We start from the raw sequence: 23805 nt of genomic DNA, 5'->3' as shown, positions 1-23805 counted from the left end.
GTCTCCCTCTCCTTCTTTCCCACCTGAAGTAGGAACTGTTTTGATCAACAGCTAAACTCAAGCAAGAACCCTCTGTTCACAACTACCACATTTTTTGGAGTATAAGATGTACCGGAGTATAAGATGCATCAAAATTTTGAAGAGGAAATTTTTAAAAAGAAGTTTTTGCACTCTGCAGACCTCCCAAAAACGGCCAGTTTTTCAAGAAAATGGGCCCATTTTTTTTCCAGAAAGGGGAATGAATAGCCTTTAGGAGGCTTATAGAGTGCTCCTGGGGGCTGGGGGGGGGGGGAAACTTCTGCCCTTCCCAGCCCCCAGGAGCTCTCTGAAAGCCTCCTAAAGGCTATGCGCGGCCATTTTGGTGAATGGGGTGGGGTTTCGGGAGGCAAAAAATGCTGTATTCAGATGCACCCAGATTTCCAGCCTCTTTTTTGAGGGAAAAGGGTGTATTTTATACTCCGAAAAATACAGTATATTGAGCAGATAATTCTCATTCCTCTCCAGAGACTGGCTCAAAGAAGACCACTAAATAGGGACAGCATTAACTTTTAACAGAAATCTGCCTCAAATGGCAGATGCTGGGAGATAGACAGCTAAGAGGAAACTCTATGAGCCTTACTCTGCACTCCCTGTATTAATAGTCTGCTTTTGTGTGCAGTGAAGGACAGATCCGCACACTGATAGGAGACCCAGTTAGCAACAGCAATTTCTGTTGTAGTCCCTGTCTTGTGAAATATTTCCTCCCTTCGAGATAAGAATGGAGTCTCAACCCTGTTGGTTTTTTGCAGTTTTAAAAACTTGGCTTTGTACTCAGGCCTGGGACTCAGAATGTGCTAAGGGCCTCATTATTTGGCTTTACTATTAATTGATTACTTGTCCCAGCTTCTGCCAACCTAGCAGTTCAAAAGCATGTAAAAATGCAAGTAGAAAAAATAGGAACTATCTTTGGTGGGAAAGTAACTGCATTCTGTGCTCCTTTGGCATTTAGTCATGCCGCCCACATGACCACGGAGATGCCTTTGGACAGCGCTGACTCTTTGGCTTTGAAACGGAGATGAGCACCGCCCCCTAGAGTCAGGAATGACTAGCACGCTTGGGCGAGGGAAACCTTTACCTTTATCTGATTAGTTGATTAACCATCATTGTTGCTGTTTATACATTTATTTTGTGGATGCTTTTATTATTTAGTACTTTGAATTAATTGCTTTAGAATTTTAGAATTGCAAGCCACCCATTGTTACCTGGTTAAGCTCGGTGGCTATAGAAATTGAATAATTAAATAAAATATATAGAGCCAATCTTACTGAACTATGAGATCCAAGGCAAGGAAAGATTCATACCATATATGTATATATGTATGCATGTATGGGTTGCTACCGGTTCGCACCGATTTGGGCGAACTGGTAGTGGAAATTGGGCATGGGTCACTGAACTGGTAGGGATGGCAGGCTGGTCCAGCCCCCGAACCAGTTCCCTGGTCGCCCATGCCTTTGCCAGAATGTATTTCAGTCATTTTTTTAATGTGCTGCGCATGCGCAGAACAGTTTACAGGCTGTAAATGAATGAGGTCCAGCCCCGCCTAGATTGAGTGCATGAAGTGATTTTTTAATCTGTTTTTCTTTCTCTATTTTTTAATTTTTATCCTTTTAATGATGTATTTCTGTAAGCCGCCCGGAGTCCTTCGTGATTGGGCGGCATATAAATTTATTAAATTTGAATTTGAACTGCGCATGCGCAAGCAATGTGCGGTGGGTGCACACGCGAAGTGAACCGACAGTAACACTGGCAGCAACCCATCCCTGATGTACGTGTGTATGTATGTATGTAGGTATTTTCTGCCTTTATTATTTTTACAAACGACTCAAGGCAGCGAACATATCCACACACCTTCCTCCTCTAATTTCCCTCACAACAACAACACTGCAAGGTGGGTAGGGTTAAGAGAGAGTGATTAGCCAAAAGTCATCCAACTGGCTTCAGTAGCTAAGGTAGGACAGGAACTGGTCATCCTGGTGTCCTAACCACTAGATCAAGCGCGCTCTCCTATGTTCATACTTTGAATTGATCTTACCTACTGTCCCACTGGAGGAGGATTGCAGTAGCTCACATACCTTTTTTCGTTTTTTTGTAAGCAGCATGGCATGACTGTGGCTGAGCTCACATAGTACACTTTGTCGTGGCTAATTGACCAATAGCCCATTCGATCAACTGAATTATCAAGGTTCCCACAACCCAACAAATCAGCTGGGTTGGGTTTGCACAAGAAGATGTTAATCTATGAGCAGCTGGTTTGTGGGTTTAGTGGGCTGTGAAGACACAGCTTCCATCCGGAGTCACAAGGTAAAGATTCAGTTTGCTCCGATTAGTAGTTCCTCTCTTAATATGTCTCTTTTCCCACCCAAATCTGCTCAGCATCTAAAGAAAGGCTCTTCTGCTTGTCTCCATAGGTTTATAATCCTAACTTAGCTTAGCCTTGCAATAGAGATGCCCATGAACACCTTGCCTTCTCAGCCATTTGAGAGAAGTGGGCTGCTTTTCTCACTGGTGGTGTGAACATGTTGGATGGAGGGGAACCTTGGAAATTCTGTGGCCAGTAGACAGGCGGCTTTTTACAGGAAATGACTGAGCAAAGCTAAGTTCCTCCTGTTGGAGGCAAGAGCAAAGCTGAAGCTGCTTGTAGAGCAACAGAGAAGTGCCAGACCAAGGTATGGGTTTATGCAACTAATCGGCAGTATTGACCAGGAAGATGGCTGAAGGAGGGATCCCAGACCTGCCGCCTCAATCTCCTGCCTCTATCAAGGCTTATGGAACCATGGAATCAGCTGAGCAACCTCAAGGATCATCACAGCGACCCACCAGAAGGGCTTACATCGCTATTGTTACGCTTTGCCACCTGAACCTGGTGAATTACATGGACTGGTTTCTTGTAGCAGGTAGGTTGGATCCTATTTACAACTACTTTGTGGCAACAGCACCCAGAATGTGGGATTAATGACAGGCTGAAAACTTTCTTGCAGTTTGGCAATAACAACAACAATAACAACAACAACAACAACTTGGTTGATATCTAGGATGCTGGCAGCAACCGGTGTCAACCATCAGCACCAGTCAATGATATTTGTGATAGATTTTTAAATGTTCAGTTAACTGAGTTTAATGAATAAAAGATATTATTATTATTATTATTATTATTATTATTATTATTATTAATATCTTAATAAGAATAATGCATTTTAATAATTTTAATAATTTAATAAAAAATTAATACAATTTAATAATTTTAGCTAATCCTAAAGAATTCAAAGAAAAGACGAACCAAGCTGTTCATGGCTTGGATAGACTATAAGAAAGCGTTTGATTTGGTTCACCACAGCTGGATCAAGAAATGCCTGAAAATCTTTGGCATTAGCAGCAACATATAAAAATTCATGGAAACTTCAATGAACCTCTGGAAAACGAAGCTTATAGTTAATGAAGAAGTACTGGGTGAAGTTGAAATTAAATGAGGCATTTTCCAGGGTGATTCCCTTTCACCCCTACTTTTTATATTCTCAATGCTACCACTGACAACCATTTTGAAGAAGGTGAACTGTGGATGCGAACTTGCAAAGAAAGGACTGAAAATTTCACACTTGGTGTACATGGATGATTTGAAGCTGTTTGGTAAAACAAAAGCTGAACTGAATTTATTAATTGAAAGCACAAAAGAATTTAGCCAAGACATTGGTATGCAGTTTGGAATTGACAAATGTGGAACAATGGCAACCAAGGCAGGCAAGGTCCTAGAAGATGATGGAATACAACTTGAGAATGAAGAAATGATAAAGGCGGTAAAACCAGAAGAAGGCTACAAGTACTTGGGGATTTTAGAGGCCTCTGACTTAATGCATAATAAAGTCAAGGAATTAACCTCAGCCAAGTACATTGAATAAGTTTGCAAGATATTAAAGTCCAAATTGAGTGTAGGAAACATCATAAAAGCCATAAATACCTGGGCTATACCTGTAATTCGATACTCTGCAGGAATAATTGACTGGACCTAGATGGAGTTGGACAATTTGGACAGAAAAACAAGGAAGCTTATGACAATGAATCATGCTTTGCACCCTAAAAGTGATGTTGACCAATTATATCTACCAAGAGCAGAGGGTGGTCAAGGACTCCTACAAGTAAAGCAGACTGTGGAAGAAGAAAGACACAGCTTGAATGATTACATCCAGAAAAGTGAAGAACCAATGATTAAAGAAGTAAATAAAGGAGGCCTTTTGAAGACAACTAAGTCAAAAGCTGAATATAAGAAAGAAGTAATTGAGAAGCGAGCTGAAAATTGGAAAAGCAAAGTTATGCATGGCCAATACTTGAAAAGTATTGAAGGCAAAGCTGACCAAAAACTATCTTGGAACTGGTTAAGATCAGGAGTACTGAAAAAAGAAACAGAAGACTTTATTTTGGCAGCCCAAGGACAAGCCTTAGCCACAAACTGCATGAAGACAAAAATTCAACATGTACCACCAACAGCAAATGTCGCCTCTATATTGAGAAAGATGAGACAGTCAACCACTTGATCAGTGGGTGCAGCAAAATTTCACAAACTGACTATATACAACGCCATGACCACGTTGCTAAGATTATTCACTAGGAATTGTGCCAAAAGTTTGGATCTGAGTACAGCAAAAACCACTGGGACCATCAGGTTGAGAAGGTTTTAGAGAATGAGAAAGGCAACATCTTGTGGGACTTCAGAATCCAGACTGACAGGCACTTGGCCTACAACACACCTGACATAACAATAATTGAAAAGAAGAAAGTATGGTTCATTGACATTGCAATACCTGGTGATGCATGAATTGAAGATAAACAGCAAGAAAAAATCACAAAATACTGGGACTTGCAAATTGAAGTTGAGTGACTGTGGAAAAAGAAATCATGTGTTGCCCAATTGTAATTGGAGCCCTTGAAGCAATACCTAAAGGGCTTACCTCACTATTTGAAAATTCTAAATTTACCTGACTTGAACATTCTGACTCTACAAAAAACCACCCTACTTGGAACAGCTTATATCCTCTGACGTTACCTTAACAGTTCCTAGGTCCTTGGTTAGGACTCGAGCTGTTGAGCTACCAACCAGCCCCAAAGACTGCGAATCTCACCAAAGATTAACCACATAATTAATAATATGAGACTGTTGACCATTTGATCAGTGGGTGCAGCAAAATTTCACAAACCGACTACCTACAACGCCATGACTGAGTTGCTAAAAAAACTTGGACCGAAAAACACACAAACTTTTGAATATGTACCACGTTTTACATCCATGAAGTGACATCGACAGGCTGCACCTACCAAGAAAAATAGGGGGGCAGGGGGCTGTTGCAAATCCATCAACTGTAGAAGAAGAATAACGAAGTTTGAATGATTATGTGAACCAAAGTACAGAAAAATTGCTGCAGGCTGTGAAAACAGAGAACAGCATAAAAACAGAAACAAAGGCAGAATATAAGGAAAAACAGCTGGATAACAGATTAAATAGATGGAAACCCAAAGCTTTGCATGGACAGCACTTGAAAAACATTGAAGGAAAATGTGATGACAACTTGACATGGACATGGCTTAAGATGGGAACTATCAAGAAAGAAATGGAAAGCTTAATACTGGCTGCTGAAGAACAAGCACTACAAAATAATGCCATGAAAGCGAAGATATAAAAATCCACTGACAACCCAAACTGCCGACTTTGTAATAACAAAGTCGAAACTGTTTCACATTTAATATGTGAATGCAGCAAAATCGCACAAACTGATTACAAAGCTAGACACAACTGAGTTGCTAAATTAATCCACTGGTCATTATGTAAAAAATATGATTTATCTGTATCCAGAAAGTCATGGGAAAGTAAAGTGGAAAAAGTTATCGAAAATGAGAAGGTGAAGATCTTGTGGGACTTTCGAATACAAACAAATTGTCATTTGGAGCACAACAGGCCAGATATCACAGTTGCAGAGGGCCAAAGTGTATAGTTTATTGATATTGCTGTTCCTGGAGATGCGAGAGTCGAAGAAAAAGAACTAGAAAAAATAATGAAATATTGCGACCTGGCCATCAAAACTACACGGCTATGGATGAAGCATGTAACAGTGATACCCATTGTCATCGGGGCACTTGGCACCATGGCCAAGAATTTTACAAGATACATCCACAAATTGCAGCTTCTTGCAATAACACCAGCGGAATTGCAACAAAACTGCGCTACTGGGAACATCTTACATTTTAAGAAGGTACTTGGTTGATACCTAGGACTCTGGCAGCAAACTGTATCAACCGTTAGCACCAGTCACTGGTATTTGTAATGCATTTTTGAATGTTCAGTTGGCTGAGTTTCATGTTTAATGAATAAAGTATTTAATAATATAACATAATGCCTCAGACTTAACAATTGTTGATAAGAAAGACAAAAAAGTCTGGATAGTGGATGTGGCAGTGCCTGGAGACAGCAGAAGAGAAGAGAAAGAATTGGAGAAGGTAACACAATACAAAGACCTACATACATAAATAGAACGACTGTGGCAAAGGCAAGCAAGGGTAGTACCACTAGTAATAGGTGCCTTGGGTGCAATTGCAAAACAACTGGAGCACCACTTGAACACCATCGGCATTGACAAATTTGCCATCAGTCAATTGCAGAAGGCGGCTTTATTTGGAACAGCTTCTATCCTGCGACGATATCTGTAACACCATCAAGCATCCAAATCTGCCTATGCCAGGTCCTTGGTAAGGACTCGATAGGTACACAAAAATGCCAAACCATCTGGCTGTCTGACTGTGCGACAATCAACAATCAACAACAACAACAATTTTCCTGTCCAAAATTCTGTTTTTCTGACTGTACTCTCCAAATCTCTGAGAATTTCTCCGGAATGTTTTTGGATTGAGGCTGTTCTTGCTGTAACAAACACTTCCATCTCTCTGTGGCCTCTCTATTCATTCTTCCTACTATGAAATGCCCCCATGGCAGTGGTGGCAAACCTTTTCGGCACCGAGTACTGAAAAAGGAGCACTTTGCGCTCATAGGCAAGCTAGTCTAGGCCATGACAAGGAAGAGGTGCTGTCCAGGGGGCATGCCGCATGCCCGCGCAGGAAAATGCATTTCTGGTTTCTGGTGTGCACATGCGTGCCAGCCAGCAAGTCGTACGGTTACTGGCATGCATGCACACATGCCAATCAGCTGGCTGGTGTGCATAGTCATGCCGGAAAACGGAAGATCAGCTCCTCCAGTTTCTGGCACTGCTGCATGCACAAAGGCCAGCCGATTGTAGTGTGCCCCTGTGCACCAGAAACCCTGCTTCAAACTGACTCTGGCTAGCTCAAAGTATAAGAACAAGGTTAAAAATGTATAATGTATATAAAAGCAGTAAACAACTTGGTGAATCTAGTGAACAACAGAGAAGCATATAACACACAGAAAAAGCCATCATAACCCAGAGTCTGAGAAAAGAATCAGGTTCTTACTGCTTGTTTGCTGTGAAAATCCTGTGGTCAGGATAGGATAACAACATCATGAATTAATCTATTCCATATCATTTTATTTTAGGAGTGCTTCTGGACATACAGAAATACTTTAATCTTACGGACGAGACTACGGGCCTGTTACACACTGGTAAAACAATTCTCTCTTCCAGGATTGATAACCTCTCTTAATCTTTTGGTTATGTCGGTACATACATTCTGAAAGTAAATTACTTACTAACTGTGCTTTTAATTTGCAAAATAATGAGGAAAACCAACAGGGGCATTTAAATGTAGGGGCAATGGAAGCCAATGTAACACAATAGTTAAAACAGATTTTGCTGGCAGGTCTTCTAAATGTATTAAGATGACAAAGCCCAGAATTCATGATTTTTTTGCATGGGGATTCTGGGAGTTGAATTCTCAACCCATTTATAAAATAGGTGTTGATCACCACAATATAAAAAAGAAGTTGAAACTCTAGAAAGACTGCGCTGTGGTACATAATCCCTGTGCTTGGAACCCAGGGCAATTTCCAATTCAAAGCTAGGTCAATAGCTAGAGAGAAAAGTTCTATACTGGTTCTATGGTATGATTCATATAGGGAAGCTCTCTATCAGTGGTGGGTTTCAAAATTTTTTAGAACCTCTTCTGTGGGTGTGGCCTGCTTTGTGGGAGTGTCTTGCTGGCATGTGATTGGGTGGGAGTGGCTTAGAAGTCATGTGACTGGGTGGGCATGGCCAACTTGTAAAATGTGGTGAAACTCACTTAACAATGCTCTTGCTTAGCAACCAAAATGTTGGCTCAGGAACTCTGGCATTGAAGTATGCAAGTCTTAAAGCTGTCAAGTTACAAGACCTTTGCACCCCTAACCCTTTAGAAAAAAAACAACAACCAGGGGTGTTGAAACTTGACAGCTTTAAGACTTGTGGACTTCAACTCCCAGAATTCCTCCTCTCGCTCTTCATCTTGAGGACGGGCAGGGGGAGGGAGCTGGAACCGGTTCTAAATGGCACTGTAGATTTGTGGAACCTCTTCTATAGAAGAGGTTAGAACTGGCAGGAACCCACCCCTGCTCTCTGTGAATATTTAAAACAAATAATGCAATTTCCCATCCACCCTGCTTTTGGAAATTCAGTTTAGTAATATGTCTCCCAAATGCTGGAATTGTAATCAGACCCCAGGCACTTACTATCATATGTGGTGGACTTGTAGGAAAGTGAGAAAATATTGGAAGAAAATACAATAGAAGAAAAATTGGCTGGAAAAGATGATTAAGCAACGTATAGACCTGAAACCAGAACTATTTCTGTTGGGTATAATGCTGGAGGGTTATGACAAAAGGACTATTCAGTATATCTAGTTTTGCATGCATTGACAGCAGCAAAGATTGTACTTGCAAAATTTTTGGAAAAACGAGAACACCCCATCAGATAAGGATGTAATTCGGAAAATGTTAAATTGTGCCAAGATGGACAGACTGACTTTAAAAATAAAAGATAAAGAAGACACAGAATATTACTTGATATGGAATAGATTTTATGAATGGTTAGAGACAAGAGGTAGAAATTAGACAAAGAAGGATTGCTGCTATGCATGAATTAAATATAAAGGTTCTGTTCTGACCCCCTCCTCCGTCCAGTAACGAATGCCAAGACAAGCTTAACTGGAATGTCCTTTAATAGCAAGAAACCAAAACCTCGGTGGCTGAAAGCCAAGCATAACAAACAGATAAGGACCTTGACAGCAACTCAAACAAACTCAGGCAGCAATAAACACAGATAAGGCTTGGCAGCAATCCAGCCTGCCAAGCTCACAGTAATGTCCTCCGACATTCAATCCTGCGTTGACTTCTGCAAAGAGGGGCGTGTGCACAAGTAGCTTTTTATAGTCTTGAGAGGAGCCTAATGACCACCAGCTGAGTGCAATCACCTCCTGTAATTGTGTAATTGTTCCTGACGCCTAGTAGCTCTTCGATGGCGTGCATCCAGGAACAACTCACTAATGGCCCCCGGGTCACCTTCCCTTATCTCCTCCACACTGGTCCAAGGCTCAGGTGCCTCCTGGTGGCCAACCAGCCTCTCTGTGCCCTGCTCAGAGTCGGAACCCTGTCCACTTCCTCCAGAGCCGACTCACAGGGCCCCTCGCTGTCGGAGTCTGGTGGCAGCTCCAATGGCACCTGCTGGGCCACAACAAGTTCATAATTATAAATATGCTAATATAATCAACAGGAGTATAAATAAGCCAATGTAAAGAGAAATTTAGCTAAAACGACTCTGTTACATTTTTACTATTCTTACTTATGTTAATATTTCTCTCTATTTTTTCTTTACTTTTCTCTTGTAAATGATATACCCTGACAATCAGGGGTGGGTTGCTGCCGGCATTTATGCCGTTTCGGCGTGCATGTGCATTTTCAAATAAAAAAGGCCTGCGCATGCGCAAAATGTTAGGAAAGGGGGGTAATTACATTTCTGCAGTGAAAATTGATCTGCACATGCGCAGAACTGAAAATCAAGATGGCGCCACCATAGGAGAACCAGTTCAGGGGCGTTGCAAGCCTGGATCGCTGCTGGTTCCAGTGACCCAGGCCGCCAAGTTAATACCGGTTCAGCCAAACCGGGCCGAACCGGTAGGAACCCACCTCTATTGACAATGCACTGTATTCAAAATGTTTATGAATAAAAAATAAGGAAATTAAAAAAAAAACCCTAAATGTTGACAGGAAACTGAATTTCGGACATAATTTCATATCCTGTGCTTTTTAAGAGAAGTTGTGGTGGCTAGCTTTTCTGAACTTAAGGCCTTTGTGATTATGAATGATGCTATGTTATTTTTTACATTATTTTTCATTTTGCAATTGCTTTCCGTATTTCCCACGTTTAAAAACGAACGGCTTGGATTATAACTCCCTTGACATATTGGATTGCTATGATTGCTCGACTTACAACAATAATAGACACCAGAATTATAATTGTAAGTCATGGCAGTCATTAAGTGGATCATCGTGTGACCATGCCCAACTTTATTACGTTTTTTGCAGTAGTTGTTAAGTGAACATGACAGTCATTAAACAAGTTCCTCAATGGACCTTTTTTTTTTTGCTGGAAACAGAAGAAACAGGCAAAAAATGTCAAAAAACCACAATCACATGACCATGGAATACTTTAAATGGCAATAAACCAGATTTAAAATAAAAAGGCTATTTGCTTAACTGAATGCATGCATACAGATAATCCTCAATTTAGGACTGATCACTTAATGACCATTTGAAGTTATGTTGGACTTCCCAAAAGCTGCGTATGACGCATCCCCAAAGTTATGACTATCAATAACCTATTGGTGAGGGTCAAATCTCAACAGCCTTGGACTTCTTGTCATCATTCTTTCGATTTTCCAAGTCAGCCACACCCTGTAGAAGGAGCAGATGCCCTGCAGACTTAAAGCTACTTTTGTTAGAACAGCTATTGTAATAGTATCTTCAATCATATGGATATATAGAATGTAGAATAACAGAGTTGTAAGAGACCTTGGAGGTCTTCTAGTCCAACCCCCTGCTCAGGCAGGAAACCCGATTACCATTTCAGACAAATGGTTATCCAATCTCTTCTTAAAAACTTCCAGTGTTGGAGCATTCACAACTTCTGGAGTCAACTGGTAATTGTTCTCACTGTCAGGACATTTTTCCTTGGAATGCCCCCACTCTAACACTCTTCCGGAAGGCGCTGAAGACCTGGTTCTGCCAGCGGGCCTGGGGAACCCAGAGTGGGATGGAGCCCATTAAACGGCTCGTGTGATGTGTTTCACTGGGGTGGGGGTGGGGGTTATTATATTATTTTATTATGTGATTATTCTCTTTTATTAGTTTTATTGTTTTATATATGAAGATTTTATATTCCTGTAAGCTGCCTCGAGCACCCATATGAGAATAGGTGGCAATATATATTTATTTAATAAATAAATTAAAAGATAGTTGAGCTGTGTTGAAAGTCAAGTGAGGTTGTTCATCATTGCTCTCTTTTCTTTTCATGGCAGTTTTCATTCTCTGTTTCTTGTTCTCGGCTCCTGTTTTTGGATATCTTGGGGACCGATACAATCAGAAAATCACCCTCAGCATTGGAATATCCTTGTGGTCAGCGGCTACCTTTTGTAGCTCCTTCATCCCTGCCTCGGTAAGAGAGATGATTTGCTTTGGTGTATCCCTCTCTGCTCCATTCCAGATCAAATCTTTGTCCTACAGCCAGTCTGTTTAAATATTTAGATATTACAGCGTGCATGTATCAAGGTCAGCAATATGAGGGCTGAAAAAACTCTTACCACATTACCAAATCCTGTACAGGAATACAACATCTCATTAAAGATTTCAGTGTCTTCACCTAAGATTTTTCAAAATCTTGTGAAGTGTGTTGATGATGAAGATAATCATTTATTACATTTCTATTCTGTCTTTCCTGCAGAAATCAAGGCGCCGTATATCATGCTCCCCCAAAATTTAATTAATAATTAATTATGATGGGATTCGAAATACACAGCAGCTTTTTTGGAAGGTTCAAGTAAGGTTAATAAGCTGTCCAGTCCTTCTTTGTCCTTGTTTCTTGGCTCTGTCACTTTTGCACATATTTATCCATAAACCTATTTTCTTTTATTTCCACACAAATCCATTAATTGGATCATGAAAATGGGCATGTAAATAGTGCCTAATGCACATTCTTTTAAAAATGCTGGGTCTTAAAATATGCATTTCTAAGGATATTTTCTTGTTTTAAATTTCCAAAAGTATCATCTGTCTATTTATTTATAAATATAGATTGGATTCTCACATTGCATTACGCCAGGGGTCCCCAAACTTGGTACTTATGTACTTCAACTCCCAGAATTCTCCAGCTGGAATAGCTGACTAGAGAATTCTGGGAATTGAAGTCTACAAGTCTTAAAGTTGCCAAGTTTGAAGACGTCTGCATTAGGCCATTGATTGTAGCAGATATAATAGCTGGATCTTAAGTACTGCTTTAAGTTTTCATAATATTTAGTGGTGCTAGGAATTGTTTGTGTATTTAAGATCTAAATCTCTTTTGTATTCTGGTGTTGGTGTGCTAATAATTTTCTATTTTTATTTTCTATTGGATTTTTTAAATAATGCATTATTGCATGTGTCTCTAGAAATAAAACATATTTCTGGTTTAAATTACTGTATTCATGTCAGAAGTAGGAAGGAACATATATGTTTCTGACAAAGAGGAACTGCTTCAAGTCATGTTGACAACCTCAGTTTCAGATCAGAATAGTAGGACAAGCCCAAACTATATGAGTTTAGCGTTCCACCTTTTGAATAGCTTTTTTAGCCATATGACAGTGATTATAAACTTTTATTAAATATTTTCCCAAGTGTCTAATATATATAAATATATTTCTTTTTGTACTGACCATACTTTATGATTGAAAGAGAGTAATTTCACAACAAAAAACTGCCACTTTTTTTGCAGAACATTCACGCTCATTATTCTATAGATTGCCTAATTTCAATCTCTTCTATTTTTTTCCTAACTTTTTAGAAACAGGCAACTTTTTTTCAGCCTGGGAACAGTCATTTTTAAGGGACCAGTCAACATTTTTGGCTCAATTTTCCTAGGGTGAAAGAATTGAAAACCACATTTTACTACTTAACCTCTCCCTTTTCTTTCAGGAAAAGTTAATCTAATGGATGCAAAAATTATATGGATTTTTGTGCAATCTTCCCCACACCTATTCACCAGAGTTTAATATAGAAGCAGGATTGTATAGAATAGGAAAAGAAGACAGAGAGAATAGATACAGACCAATGTGTATCCATACGTAAATGATTGCAATTAAAACCTTTAAAAATTATTCTAGATATTGGTGGGCATGACTGAATGTGCCCTTTCCAAATTCTCATCTAGATGCCCTGGCTGTTTTTTATTTCACGGGGACTGGTGGGTGCTGGTACCTCCAGCTTCTCCACCATAGCACCCACCATCATTGCTGACTTGTTTGAGAAAGACTATCGAACGTGGATGTTGTCAGTCTTCTACATCTTCATACCTGTTGGAAGGTAGATCTAACCATGCTCAAAGACTGAACCTACAGTTACTAGATATACTGCTATGAGTCATATTCATATCCTGCTTCTCATGCATGAGTTCAAGGTATCATTCTTAACACTGAGTCACAGTGGTGCAGTGGTTAGAGTGCAGTACTGCAGGCTACTTCTGCTGACCGCCGGCTGCCTGCAATTTGGCAGTTCGAACCTCACCAGGCTCGAGGTTGACTCAGCCTTCCACCTTTCCGAGGTGGGTAAAATGAGAACCCAAATTGTTGGGGGCACCAGGCTGACTCTGTAAACCGCTTAGAGAGGGCTGTAAAGCACTGTGAAGTATAAGTCTAAATGCTATTGCTACTCAAACTTTTATTTTATCTCATTGCAACCTAAACTAAGGGATAGCAACTAGTTTAAGGTCACCCAGTTAGTTTAATCCCATATCCATGGTCTCTTCTTATATAGGTCTTGTGGCCCGCCAGCGGAGCTGGTGGCAGACTCAGACAGTGAGGAGGTTGGGGAGGAACATGGGCCATTCCTGGAGTCTGGGGAAGGCTCTGCTGAGTGCTCCTGCGTCGGAGGCAGAGATGGGGCCAGGGACCTCCGACAGTTATCAGCTGCCTTCAGAGTTGGAGATCAGTGGGGCAGAGGAACAGCTGGAGCCTGTTCCTGATGTGCGCATGCCCAGAGCTGCCAGACCAAGGGAACAGCTAAGGAGCAAGGGCCAACTCGGGAGTAAAACCACAGGTGGACAATGAATGATCCCTCCCATAGGGAATTAAGAGGAGCAAAAGGGGAGGGGAGTTTGCAGGAGACAATTAGTTCAATTCATTAGGGTGAAGATCTGTTTCTGGCCTCTTGCCAAGTACTGTCTGCTACAGAGTGGTGTTTGGAAGATATCGGCCTGGCAACTCTCCAAGCCTGATAAAGGTCTGTAGTTGTGAAATCCCATGAAAAACTATTTGCCGGGACTTTGCTGGAGAGGAATTCCCTTTAACCTAAATGAAATAACTTTTATCAGGATGAGGAGTCTGCTTCATGATCTTGGGAAGTCTAAGTCAGAACAATAGGATTTCTTGGGGGAGTGGGTTGAATTATGGGTTCTTGGGTTCAAAATTGATGGGGTGGGGAGGGGATGGTGAAAATGGATAGGCTGTCATTAGGTATTGAGCTAGAAATCTGTCCTCCATCATTGAAACTTGATTCCTGTGGTGGAAGGATCTTCTGGGGGTGACTTAAGGGATATGCAGTCTTTCTCTCAATACAGGTAGTCCTCAAGTTACAACCATTCGTTTAGTGACCATTCAAAGTTACAATGGCACTGAATCCCCCCCCTCCCCAACACACATGTACAACCGTTGCAGCATCTCCATGGTCACGTAATCAAAATTTAGATGCTTGGCAATCGGTTCGTACTGTATTTCTGATGGTTGTACTGTCCTGGGGTCATGTGATCTCATTTTGCGACTTTCTGACAAATGAGGTTGGTGGGGAAGCCCATTTCACTTAATGACTGTGTTACTAACTTCACCACTGCAGGGATTCAACTGTGATAACATGGGGGGGGGGGGAATTCACTTAACAATCACCTTCTTTAACAACAGAAATATGGGGCTCGGTTGTGGCCATAAGTCAAGAACTACCAGTATGTATCAGTTCAGAGATCTCAGTCAAAATCATTTCTAGCTCCCTCCAGAATGTAGCGTGAAGAATAAGGGGTTGAAAGGATGGGAAGGAGGATACCTGCACAACGCAGGAGGCCGAACTCTGTGGCTTTAAGGGCCTCTTTCAACTTGGATTTTTCCCCTCTCTTGCAGTGGACTCGGTTATATCCTGTCATCTGGAGTGACGCGTGCAAGCGGTTTTTGGGGCTGGGGCTTCAGGGTGAGTCTTGGTTGGTCAGGTCTATCTTTAAGAGAATCCCCCTGGTTTAAAACGGTGAGGTTCTGTCAATCTGTTAGTTGTGTAACTTCTGCTTTCTCTGTCAGCTGGTTTTAAGACAACGTTGAAAAAGAAATCATGTATGGAAAGGCACTGACATAGTTCTTCAAAGTTAGAATTTTTGTCTATGTGTGTGATCTCTCCCTCTTTCTCTCATCTCTCTTCTATATCTATCTATCTATCTATCTATCTATCTATCTATCTATCTATCTATCTATCTATCATCTATCTATCTATCCATCCATCCATCCATCCATCCATCCATCCATCCATCCATCCATCCATCATCTATGTCTGTTGTCTGCCTTCCTTTGTTCCTTCCTGCCTGCCTGCCTACCTATTTTCTCCTATTCATCTCTCTCTCTTCTATCTACTTATCTGCCTATTTATCTATCTATCCATCCATCTATCCATCCATCCATCCATCCATCCATCCATCCATCCATCCATCCATCCATCATCTATGTCTGTTGTCTGCCTTCCTTTGTTCCTTCCTGCCTGCCTACCTATTTTCTCCTATTCATCTCTCTCTCTTCTATCTATCTATCCATCCATCCATCCATCCATCCATCCATCCATCCATCCATCCATCCATCCATCCATCCATTCATCCATCATCTATGTCTGTTGTCTGCCTTCCTTTGTTCCTTCCTGCCTGCCTGCCTACCTATTTTCTCCTATTCATCTCTCTCTCTTCTATCTACTATTTATCTATCCATCCATCCATCCATCCATCCATCCATTCATCCATCATCTATGTCTGTTGTCTGCCTTCCTTTGTTCCTTCCTGCCTGCCTGCCTACCTATTTTCTCCTATTCATCTCTCTCTCTTCTATCTACTTATCTACCTATTTATCTATCTATCCATCCATCTATCCATCCATCTATCCATCCATCTATCCATCCATCCATCCATCCATCCATCCATCCATCCATCCATCCATCCATCCATCCATCCATCCATCCATCCATCCATCCATCATCTATGTCTGTTGTCTGCCTTCCTTTGTTCCTTCCTGCCTGCCTGCCTACCTATTTTCTCCTATTCATCTCTCTCTCTTCTATCTATCTATCTATCCATCCATCCATCCATCCATCCATCCATCCATCCATCCATCCATCCATTCATCCATCATCTATGTCTGTTGTCTGCCTTCCTTTGTTCCTTCCTTCCTTCCTTCCTTCCTTCCTTCCTTCCTTCCTTCCTTCCTTCCTTCCTTCCTTCCTACCTACCTACCTACCTACCTACCTATCTTCTCCTATTCATCTCTCTCTTCTATCTATCTATCTATCTATCTATCTATCTATCCATCCATCCATCCATCCATCCATCCATCCATCCATCCATCCATCATCTATCATCTAGGTCTGTTGTCTGCCTTCCTGCCTGCCTGCCTATCAACCTACCTATTATCTCCTATTTATTTCTCTCTCCCATCTATCTATCATCTATTTATATCATCTATCTATCTATCTATCTATCTATCTATCTATCTATCTATCTATCTATCTATCTATCTATCATTTATCTCTATCATCTCCTATTTATCAAGTCTGTCTGTCTGTCTGTCTGTGTCTGTCTGTCTTTCTGTCTCTGTCTCTCTGTCTCTGTCCCCCCTCCCCCCCTCCTCAAAATAATGAAGTGGCCATGACAGAGAATTGTGGGGAGGCTTTATCACCAGCATTTCATTCTGCATGGCATCTGAAGGCTTTCTTTGAATGATGACCGGAATGGAGAATTTCTCTGGAGAACAGGTCAGGGGAACATATAAGTGAGGTTCAGCCCCAGTCTGCCATGCTGTTCAGCATGCCACATAAAGCAGTTGCTTCACTGCGTAAGCTTCTTGTAATTAGGAACAGAATTAGATTCAATACTGGAAGAAGTGCCTTTATTCTGTATCAGTGGGAATAGAAAGATTCCCCTTGTTGCGACTGTGATGCTGATGTGCAAACTATTAAACATACTGTGCAAAATTGTCCACGGCATGCGTTCTCTGGTTTCCTAGAAGATTTGCATGAAGCAACACCAGAAGTGCTTGCCCGGATAGCTAAATGGGGCATCCAGCTATGAAGCGACTGCCAAAGCTCCATACTAGTTTTGTATAGAATTACGTGGATTCTGTGCAAATGTTTGCTTCTCTTTGTCATGTGCCCATCGGTTCCACCACAAAACCGCGTTCGACTAAAGGGCGCTTGACGAAACCGCGTAGCTGACGTCATCACAGCGCGACAACAGCGCGGAGAAAAAAGCACGCCGTAAACGCTAAACCTAAAATTAACCCCTAAACCTAAACCTAACCCCCCTAAACCTAATCCTAAACCTAACCCTAACCCTTAACCTAACCCTAACCCTAAACCTAACCCTAAACCTAACCCTTAACCTAACGCTAAACCTAATCCTAACCCTTAACCTAACCCTAAACCTAACCCTAACCCTTAACCTAACCCTAAACCTAACCCTAACCCTTAACCTAACCCTAACCCTAACCCTAACCCTAACCCTAAACCTAAACCTAAACCTAAACCTAACCCTTACCTTAAGTTGAATCGGCTTGCTTTCAAAGCGCTATTTAAAGCGCCCTTCTTTCTCCGCGCTTGCTGTTGTCGCCCTGTTGATGACGTCAGCGACGCGGTTTAATCGGGCGCGCTTTAGTCGAGCGCGGTTTTGTCGTGCCACGGTGCCCATCATATGCTAAATAAACAAGTAATGATCCTTCAGCTTCTTGTAATGGTCCTTGCTGACATCACTGTTGCTTCTGTCTCCACAGGTTACTCCTATTATGGGAATTACAGGCTTGATTCTCCTCATTATTTTAGTCCCTAAACCAACGAACAAGACGCTCAGAGCTGGCAGGCGTACCAGAAACTCAGCCTGGTTCAAAGACATTTCTTCTCTTTGCAAAAAGTAAGGTATTTCTTCTCCTGTTCTTGCATAACAGCCCTTCAAGTTTCTAGCCATTATGTTATTGTTCGTTGCAGTACCTGTGGCTCTATTGCTTACACTTTTATTTCCTCCTATGTAGCAGAACATGCATGCATGTACAGTAGCACATATCTGCTAATTACTAAGGCACCACAAATCTGTCTTTTCAACAGTAGGGCCAGTAAATATTTGCAGACACTAGAGGGGGATGTTGGCTTGTAGAAATCTTTTTTTTATTTTCCTTGTAAGCATGCTTTTATCCTGCAAGTAAATATTTAGACACCTTTTTCTCAATTGGGGTCTTTCCAATTGTTAGGACTGCAACTCTGAGGATTCTTAACCAGCAAGGCAATAGCTAAATCTGAAAAAAATGCCATATTTTTCGGAGTATAAGACACACCAAGGTTTTGAAGAGGCAAATAAAAAAAAGTTTTTGCACTCTGGAAAAAGACAGACCCCAAAACGGTCCATTTTTCATGAAAATGGCCTCGTTTCCCCCACCCCAAAAGAGGCATGAATAGCCTTTAGGAGGCTTGTAGAGCTCCTGGGGGGGGCAAAAATGAGCAAAAAATGGCCTGTTTTTCATGAAAATGGGCCCATTTTTTGACAAAAAAATTCATGCATAGCTTTTAGGAGGCTTATAGAGTGCTCCTGGGGGCTGGGGCATAATTGAGCAAAAAATGGCCCTGTTTTCACTCATTTCTGCCCTCCCCAGCCCCCAGGAGCACTCTGCAAGGCTCCTAAAAGCTCCGCACAGCCATTTTGGTGAAAAAAAAAGGGGGGGGGTTCAGGAGGCAAAGAAAATGCTGTATTCAGTGCATAAGACGCACCCAGATTTTCAGCCTCTTTTTTGAGAGAAAAAGGTGCGTTTTATACTCCGAAAAATACGGTAATGCTCTGGAAAAGGTAAACCTATTGTCACTTCAGTTATAGGGCTTTAAGTCTATAGTATTTGTTCTGCAGCTTCACAGATATTTAACGTTTGAAATTTTTTCATCAGAAAGTCTGAACTCAAAATGCTCTAAAATCCTTACTGAATTTATCCATGGAACACGCTTCAGATGATGACTAATTTAACTAATTTTTTTGACCTTGCACTATTTATCAGATGATAATTTAATGCAGCAGCTTCGGGGACTTCAAAATGTCATGTCCATCACGATATCTTTATGCAAAGGCCACAATTTAGTACTTGTGTCACAATGTGTTGCACAAATATGTAAGTCACATCATGGCAACATCAGTTGTCCCCCTATGCTGTCACCCGGGTCACCCAGTCACTCACAACAGTCACCCGGGCCCTTGTGACCTCTAGGCTGGAATACTGCAACGTGCTCTACATGGGGCTGCCCTTGAAGAGCATCCGGCGACTTCAGCTAGTACAGAATGCGGCCGCGCGAGTGATTGTGGGTGCACCTCGGTTCACCCGCATAACACCTATCCTCCGCGAGCTGCGCTGGCTACCTGTCGATCTCCGGATGCGCTTCAAGGTGCTATTAGTTACCCATAAAGCCCTACATGGCAGTGGATCTGGATACTTGAGAGACCGCCTTCTGCCAATTACATCCCTGCGACCAATAAGATCACATAGATTAGGCCTCCTCCGTATTCCATCGGCCAGCCAGTGCCGGCTGGCAACTACAAGGAGGAGGGCCTTCTCAGTAGTAGCCCCGACCCTTTGGAACGAGCTCCCCGTAGAGATTCGCACCCTCTCCACCGTCCAGGCCTTCCGCACAGCCCTTAAGAACTGGCTCGCCCGTCAGGCCTGGGGACAAGGATAGTTCCCCTCCCGAATGATGAATGTATGTTGTTTACTATTTTATTATATGTTTTATTTTAATGTCTGTATTCCCCCTCCCCGATTTTATGTGAGCCGCCCTGAGTCCCCTCAGGGAAAAGGGCGGCCTACAAATATTAATAAAATCCTAAAAATCCTAAAAATCCTATGCTTTTCACAGCCTCCTAATAGGCTGAGTCTGCACAGCACACATTACCCTGTAGAAGTCGAGCAAAATCATGAAGCAGACTCCTTGTCCCGACAGAACTTCTTTTTATTAAGCTAATGTGATTTCCTCTCATTCACATCCAGCAAAGTCCCGGCAAACAATCTTTCAAGGGCGAATTTACAACCACAGACCTTATCAGGCTTGGAGAGCTGCCAGGCCAATATCTTCCAAATATAACACTGTACAAGAAAATACTTGGCCAGGAGTCTGTGACAGTCACGAACAAATCTTCACACTAATTAAACAAACAAATGGTCTCCTACAAACTCCACTCCCCTTTCACTCCTCTTTATTCCCTATGGGAGGGGCCATTCACCATCAACCTGTGCCTTTAATTCCCAAGTCGGCCCTTGATCCTTAACTGTTCCCTTCTCCTGGCACCTCTGTGCATGCACACATCGGGAACAGGCTCCAGCTGCTCTTCTGCCCCACTGAACTCCAACTCTGAAGGCAGCTGATAAGTGTCAGACGGACCTGGCCCCATCTCTGCCTCCGACGCAGAGCCCTCATCAGAGCCTTCCCCAGGCTCCAGGACTGGCCCATGTTCCTCCCCAACCTCCTCACTATCTGAGTCTTATACCAGCCCGCACTGGCCACTGGTGGGCCACAACAGTAGTTATATTTATGTAAAAGAAGACTGCTACTGATTTGATAGGCCTTAACATGATTTCCTTAGCATGATGTGCATTTATGATTTGCAAACCATTTTTATGGTGCAGTCACTGCGCTGTATGGAATCCCTGCCCCCCCCCCATTTGCAATATATAGTCCCTGTACCCCCAATTGGCAATTTGTAATTCATACAATTTGTATCAGCAAGACTGATCAACACTTGACAAAGTTTTGGCAATATGATTTTCCTAAAAACTTTGCTAAAAAAGAGGGAAATAGAATATTAAGACTCTGCAAGCCAAAATTGTAAACCATTCTCCTCCGAAGAAAACCAATCCAAAGGCTGAAAATATTCAGCCTAAACCCCTAGTGATGCTACTACATCAACAAACATCTTCTTGCATGTCCTGGAGGCCAAAACACTTTGGAAAAATAATTATTCCACTGAGGCCAAGAAAGGGCTTCCTCTTTCTTATTTAAAATTGAACCCAGCCAATTATAGCTTTAGAAAAAAAAAACCAAAGTAAATGCTGCGATTCATTGTCACAAATGAACATCTCTCAGGAATCTTGTCCCAAGTTCTTGGTGGCCTTCATACCAACAGCTTAAATCTGAACTAGAAGCATACTGGGTACCTGTGCAGATATTTTAACAGGTGGCCACTTGGAGGAGACATAGAATAACTTTTTGTCTCAACCCTCTTACATCTTGACCAACTTCATTTCATTCATTTCATTTCATTTATTGAATTTCTAGGCCGCCCAATCCCGAAGGACTCCGGGCGGCTTACAGAAATGAAAATATTAAAAAAGAGTTAAAAACAATAAGACACAACAAAGTTAAGAAGAAGCACAACATACACCCAATCAGAGGGGGGCTGGACCTCAGTCAAGAGGTCAACAGCCCAGGCCTGCCGGAAAAGCCAGGTTTTAATAGCTTTGTGGAAGGCCATGAGAGTGGGTAGGGCCCAGATCTCTGGGGGCAGCTCATTCCATAGGGCCGGAGCGGCAACAGAGAAGGCCCTACTCCTAGGCATCGCCAGCCGGCATTGTCCCGCTGAAGGCACCCGGAGAAGGCCCATCCTGTGCGATCTTATTGGTCTAAGGGAGGTATGTGGCAGAAGACGGTCTCGCAGGTATCCGGGTCCTAGGCCGTGTAGGGCTTTAAAGGTGATAACCAGCACCTTGAATCGTGCTCGGAGACCAATGGGAAGCCAGTGCAGCTCACGGAGGATAGGTGTAGTATGGGTGTACCTTGGTATACCCAATATCGCTCACGCGGCTGCATTCTGGACTAACTGTAGTCTCCGAACACTTTTCAGGAGCAGCCCCAAGTAGAGCGCATTACAGTAATCCAGTCTTGAGATGGTACCTCTTCTATCTCCATCACTTCTTCATCCATGCCAACCTTTCTCTGTCTCCCAGCTGGAGCTTTGTAGGATCCTCGCTGGGTGTAACTTGCATGGGTTTCATCACTGGCGCTCTCGGTTTCTGGATGCCTCTGTTCCTTTACAGAGCTGAGGTTGTTTTGGGTATTAGACAACCATGCAGCAAAGAACCATGTGAAAGCCACAACAGGTAAGGCAAACACTTGTCTTAAATGCTTACTTGTTTGATTTTTATCCTGCCTTTATTTTCGGCCAACAAGAGGGCACACATACATGAGGTTTCCCTCTTCTTGTTTCCCCATAACAACACCTTGTGAGGTCAGTTGGGTTGGGAGAGGAGGAGTGGCTCAAAGTCACGCAGAGGGTTGTTATGCTTAAGGGGCAGACGGACAGTAGAATACACAGTCTCTCAGTTTCCATCCCAGCCTTTAGCCACCACACCCCACCTCTCGAAAAACCTTGAAAAGCTAATGGAGATTGTAGGAGATGCCTGGAAAGATTTGTGGGATTTCTCTAGTTCTGCTGGCTCTTTGGACTGATAGAAAAAGTCCTAAGCATAGCAAGGAAGTCAAAGGAAAGCAAGACTTTTTGGCAAAGTCCAAGTGACGAGAATGCAAGATGAGGCAAGAAACAGGACCTTGGATAGCTCCAGATACATTCTGCTGAGATTTTTCTCTGTTAAAATTATTGGCTGGGTTTGCTGGGCACAATTATCCAGAAATCTTGGTCAGTCAATGCAATATACATTGAGCCTTTTTATCCTCATCAATTTCAGTATTTAAATGAGATTAGAACTTTAGCATATTGTTCAAATCTGAAAATGGTTGCCAGATTAGAGTATTTTAAGTGGGCTGATTTAAGTGAGAACTATTAACCAGTTGAATGACTTGCCTTCAGAAGTTGTGGATGCTCCATCATGGAAGGCTTTTAAGAAGAGACTGGATAGTTTGTCTGGAATGGTATAGGGTTTCCTGCTTGAGCAGGGGGCTGGACTAGAAGATCTCTAAAGTCCCTTCCCAACTCTGTTACTCTGCTAAATACTGATAAGTTTATTGTTGATTAGGATAGTGGACTTCAGATTAACTAATAAGCTGCTGCTTCAAGTTCAAATGACAGAATAAACCAGAAACCCGCTCAAGGAAACTTCTGCAGCAGGAGCAAAATGGAACTGGGTACATTTTAATATGCATATTGCCATTGACAAGATGTTACCTCTGCAACACTCGTCTAGCATGGGGGCTGGAGGGGGTGCAAAGAAACCGTAACCCTGAATGAATCACTACGATTTCTTTCAAATAAAAGAAGGAAAAGGAAAAAAAAGGAATGGCTACGATAAGGCCCTGAAAAAATGATATAGTCTTCCTTGTTTTATGGCAGC

At 42.1% G+C, this 23805-nt stretch overlaps 1 protein-coding gene across 1 annotated transcript in view; it reads left to right on the top strand.

The window, feature by feature from the left end:
* The first annotated feature begins 2470 nt into the window (after positions 1 to 2470).
* Positions 2471 to 23805, top strand: part of SPNS3 (SPNS lysolipid transporter 3, sphingosine-1-phosphate (putative)) — a 38684-nt gene continuing 17349 nt past the window's right edge. Inside the window, exons 1-7 of the mRNA XM_087719073.1 lie at positions 2471 to 2933; positions 7589 to 7654; positions 11539 to 11675; positions 13422 to 13573; positions 15376 to 15442; positions 18268 to 18404; positions 22465 to 22617. Coding sequence (XP_087575199.1) covers positions 2747 to 2933; positions 7589 to 7654; positions 11539 to 11675; positions 13422 to 13573; positions 15376 to 15442; positions 18268 to 18404; positions 22465 to 22617 — 899 coding nt within the window. The 5' untranslated portion in view covers positions 2471 to 2746. The remainder of the gene's footprint in view (positions 2934 to 7588; positions 7655 to 11538; positions 11676 to 13421; positions 13574 to 15375; positions 15443 to 18267; positions 18405 to 22464; positions 22618 to 23805) is intronic.

The sequence above is a fragment of the Thamnophis sirtalis genome, unplaced genomic scaffold (assembly GCF_051295495.1).
Source record: "Thamnophis sirtalis isolate CommonGarterSnake01/CBP01778 unplaced genomic scaffold, rThaSir2_p1.2 scaffold_6, whole genome shotgun sequence".
Lineage (NCBI taxonomy): Eukaryota > Metazoa > Chordata > Lepidosauria > Squamata > Natricidae > Thamnophis > Thamnophis sirtalis.
Note: the sequence above shows the minus strand (reverse complement) of the source record. Positions and strands in the feature narration are given on the sequence as shown.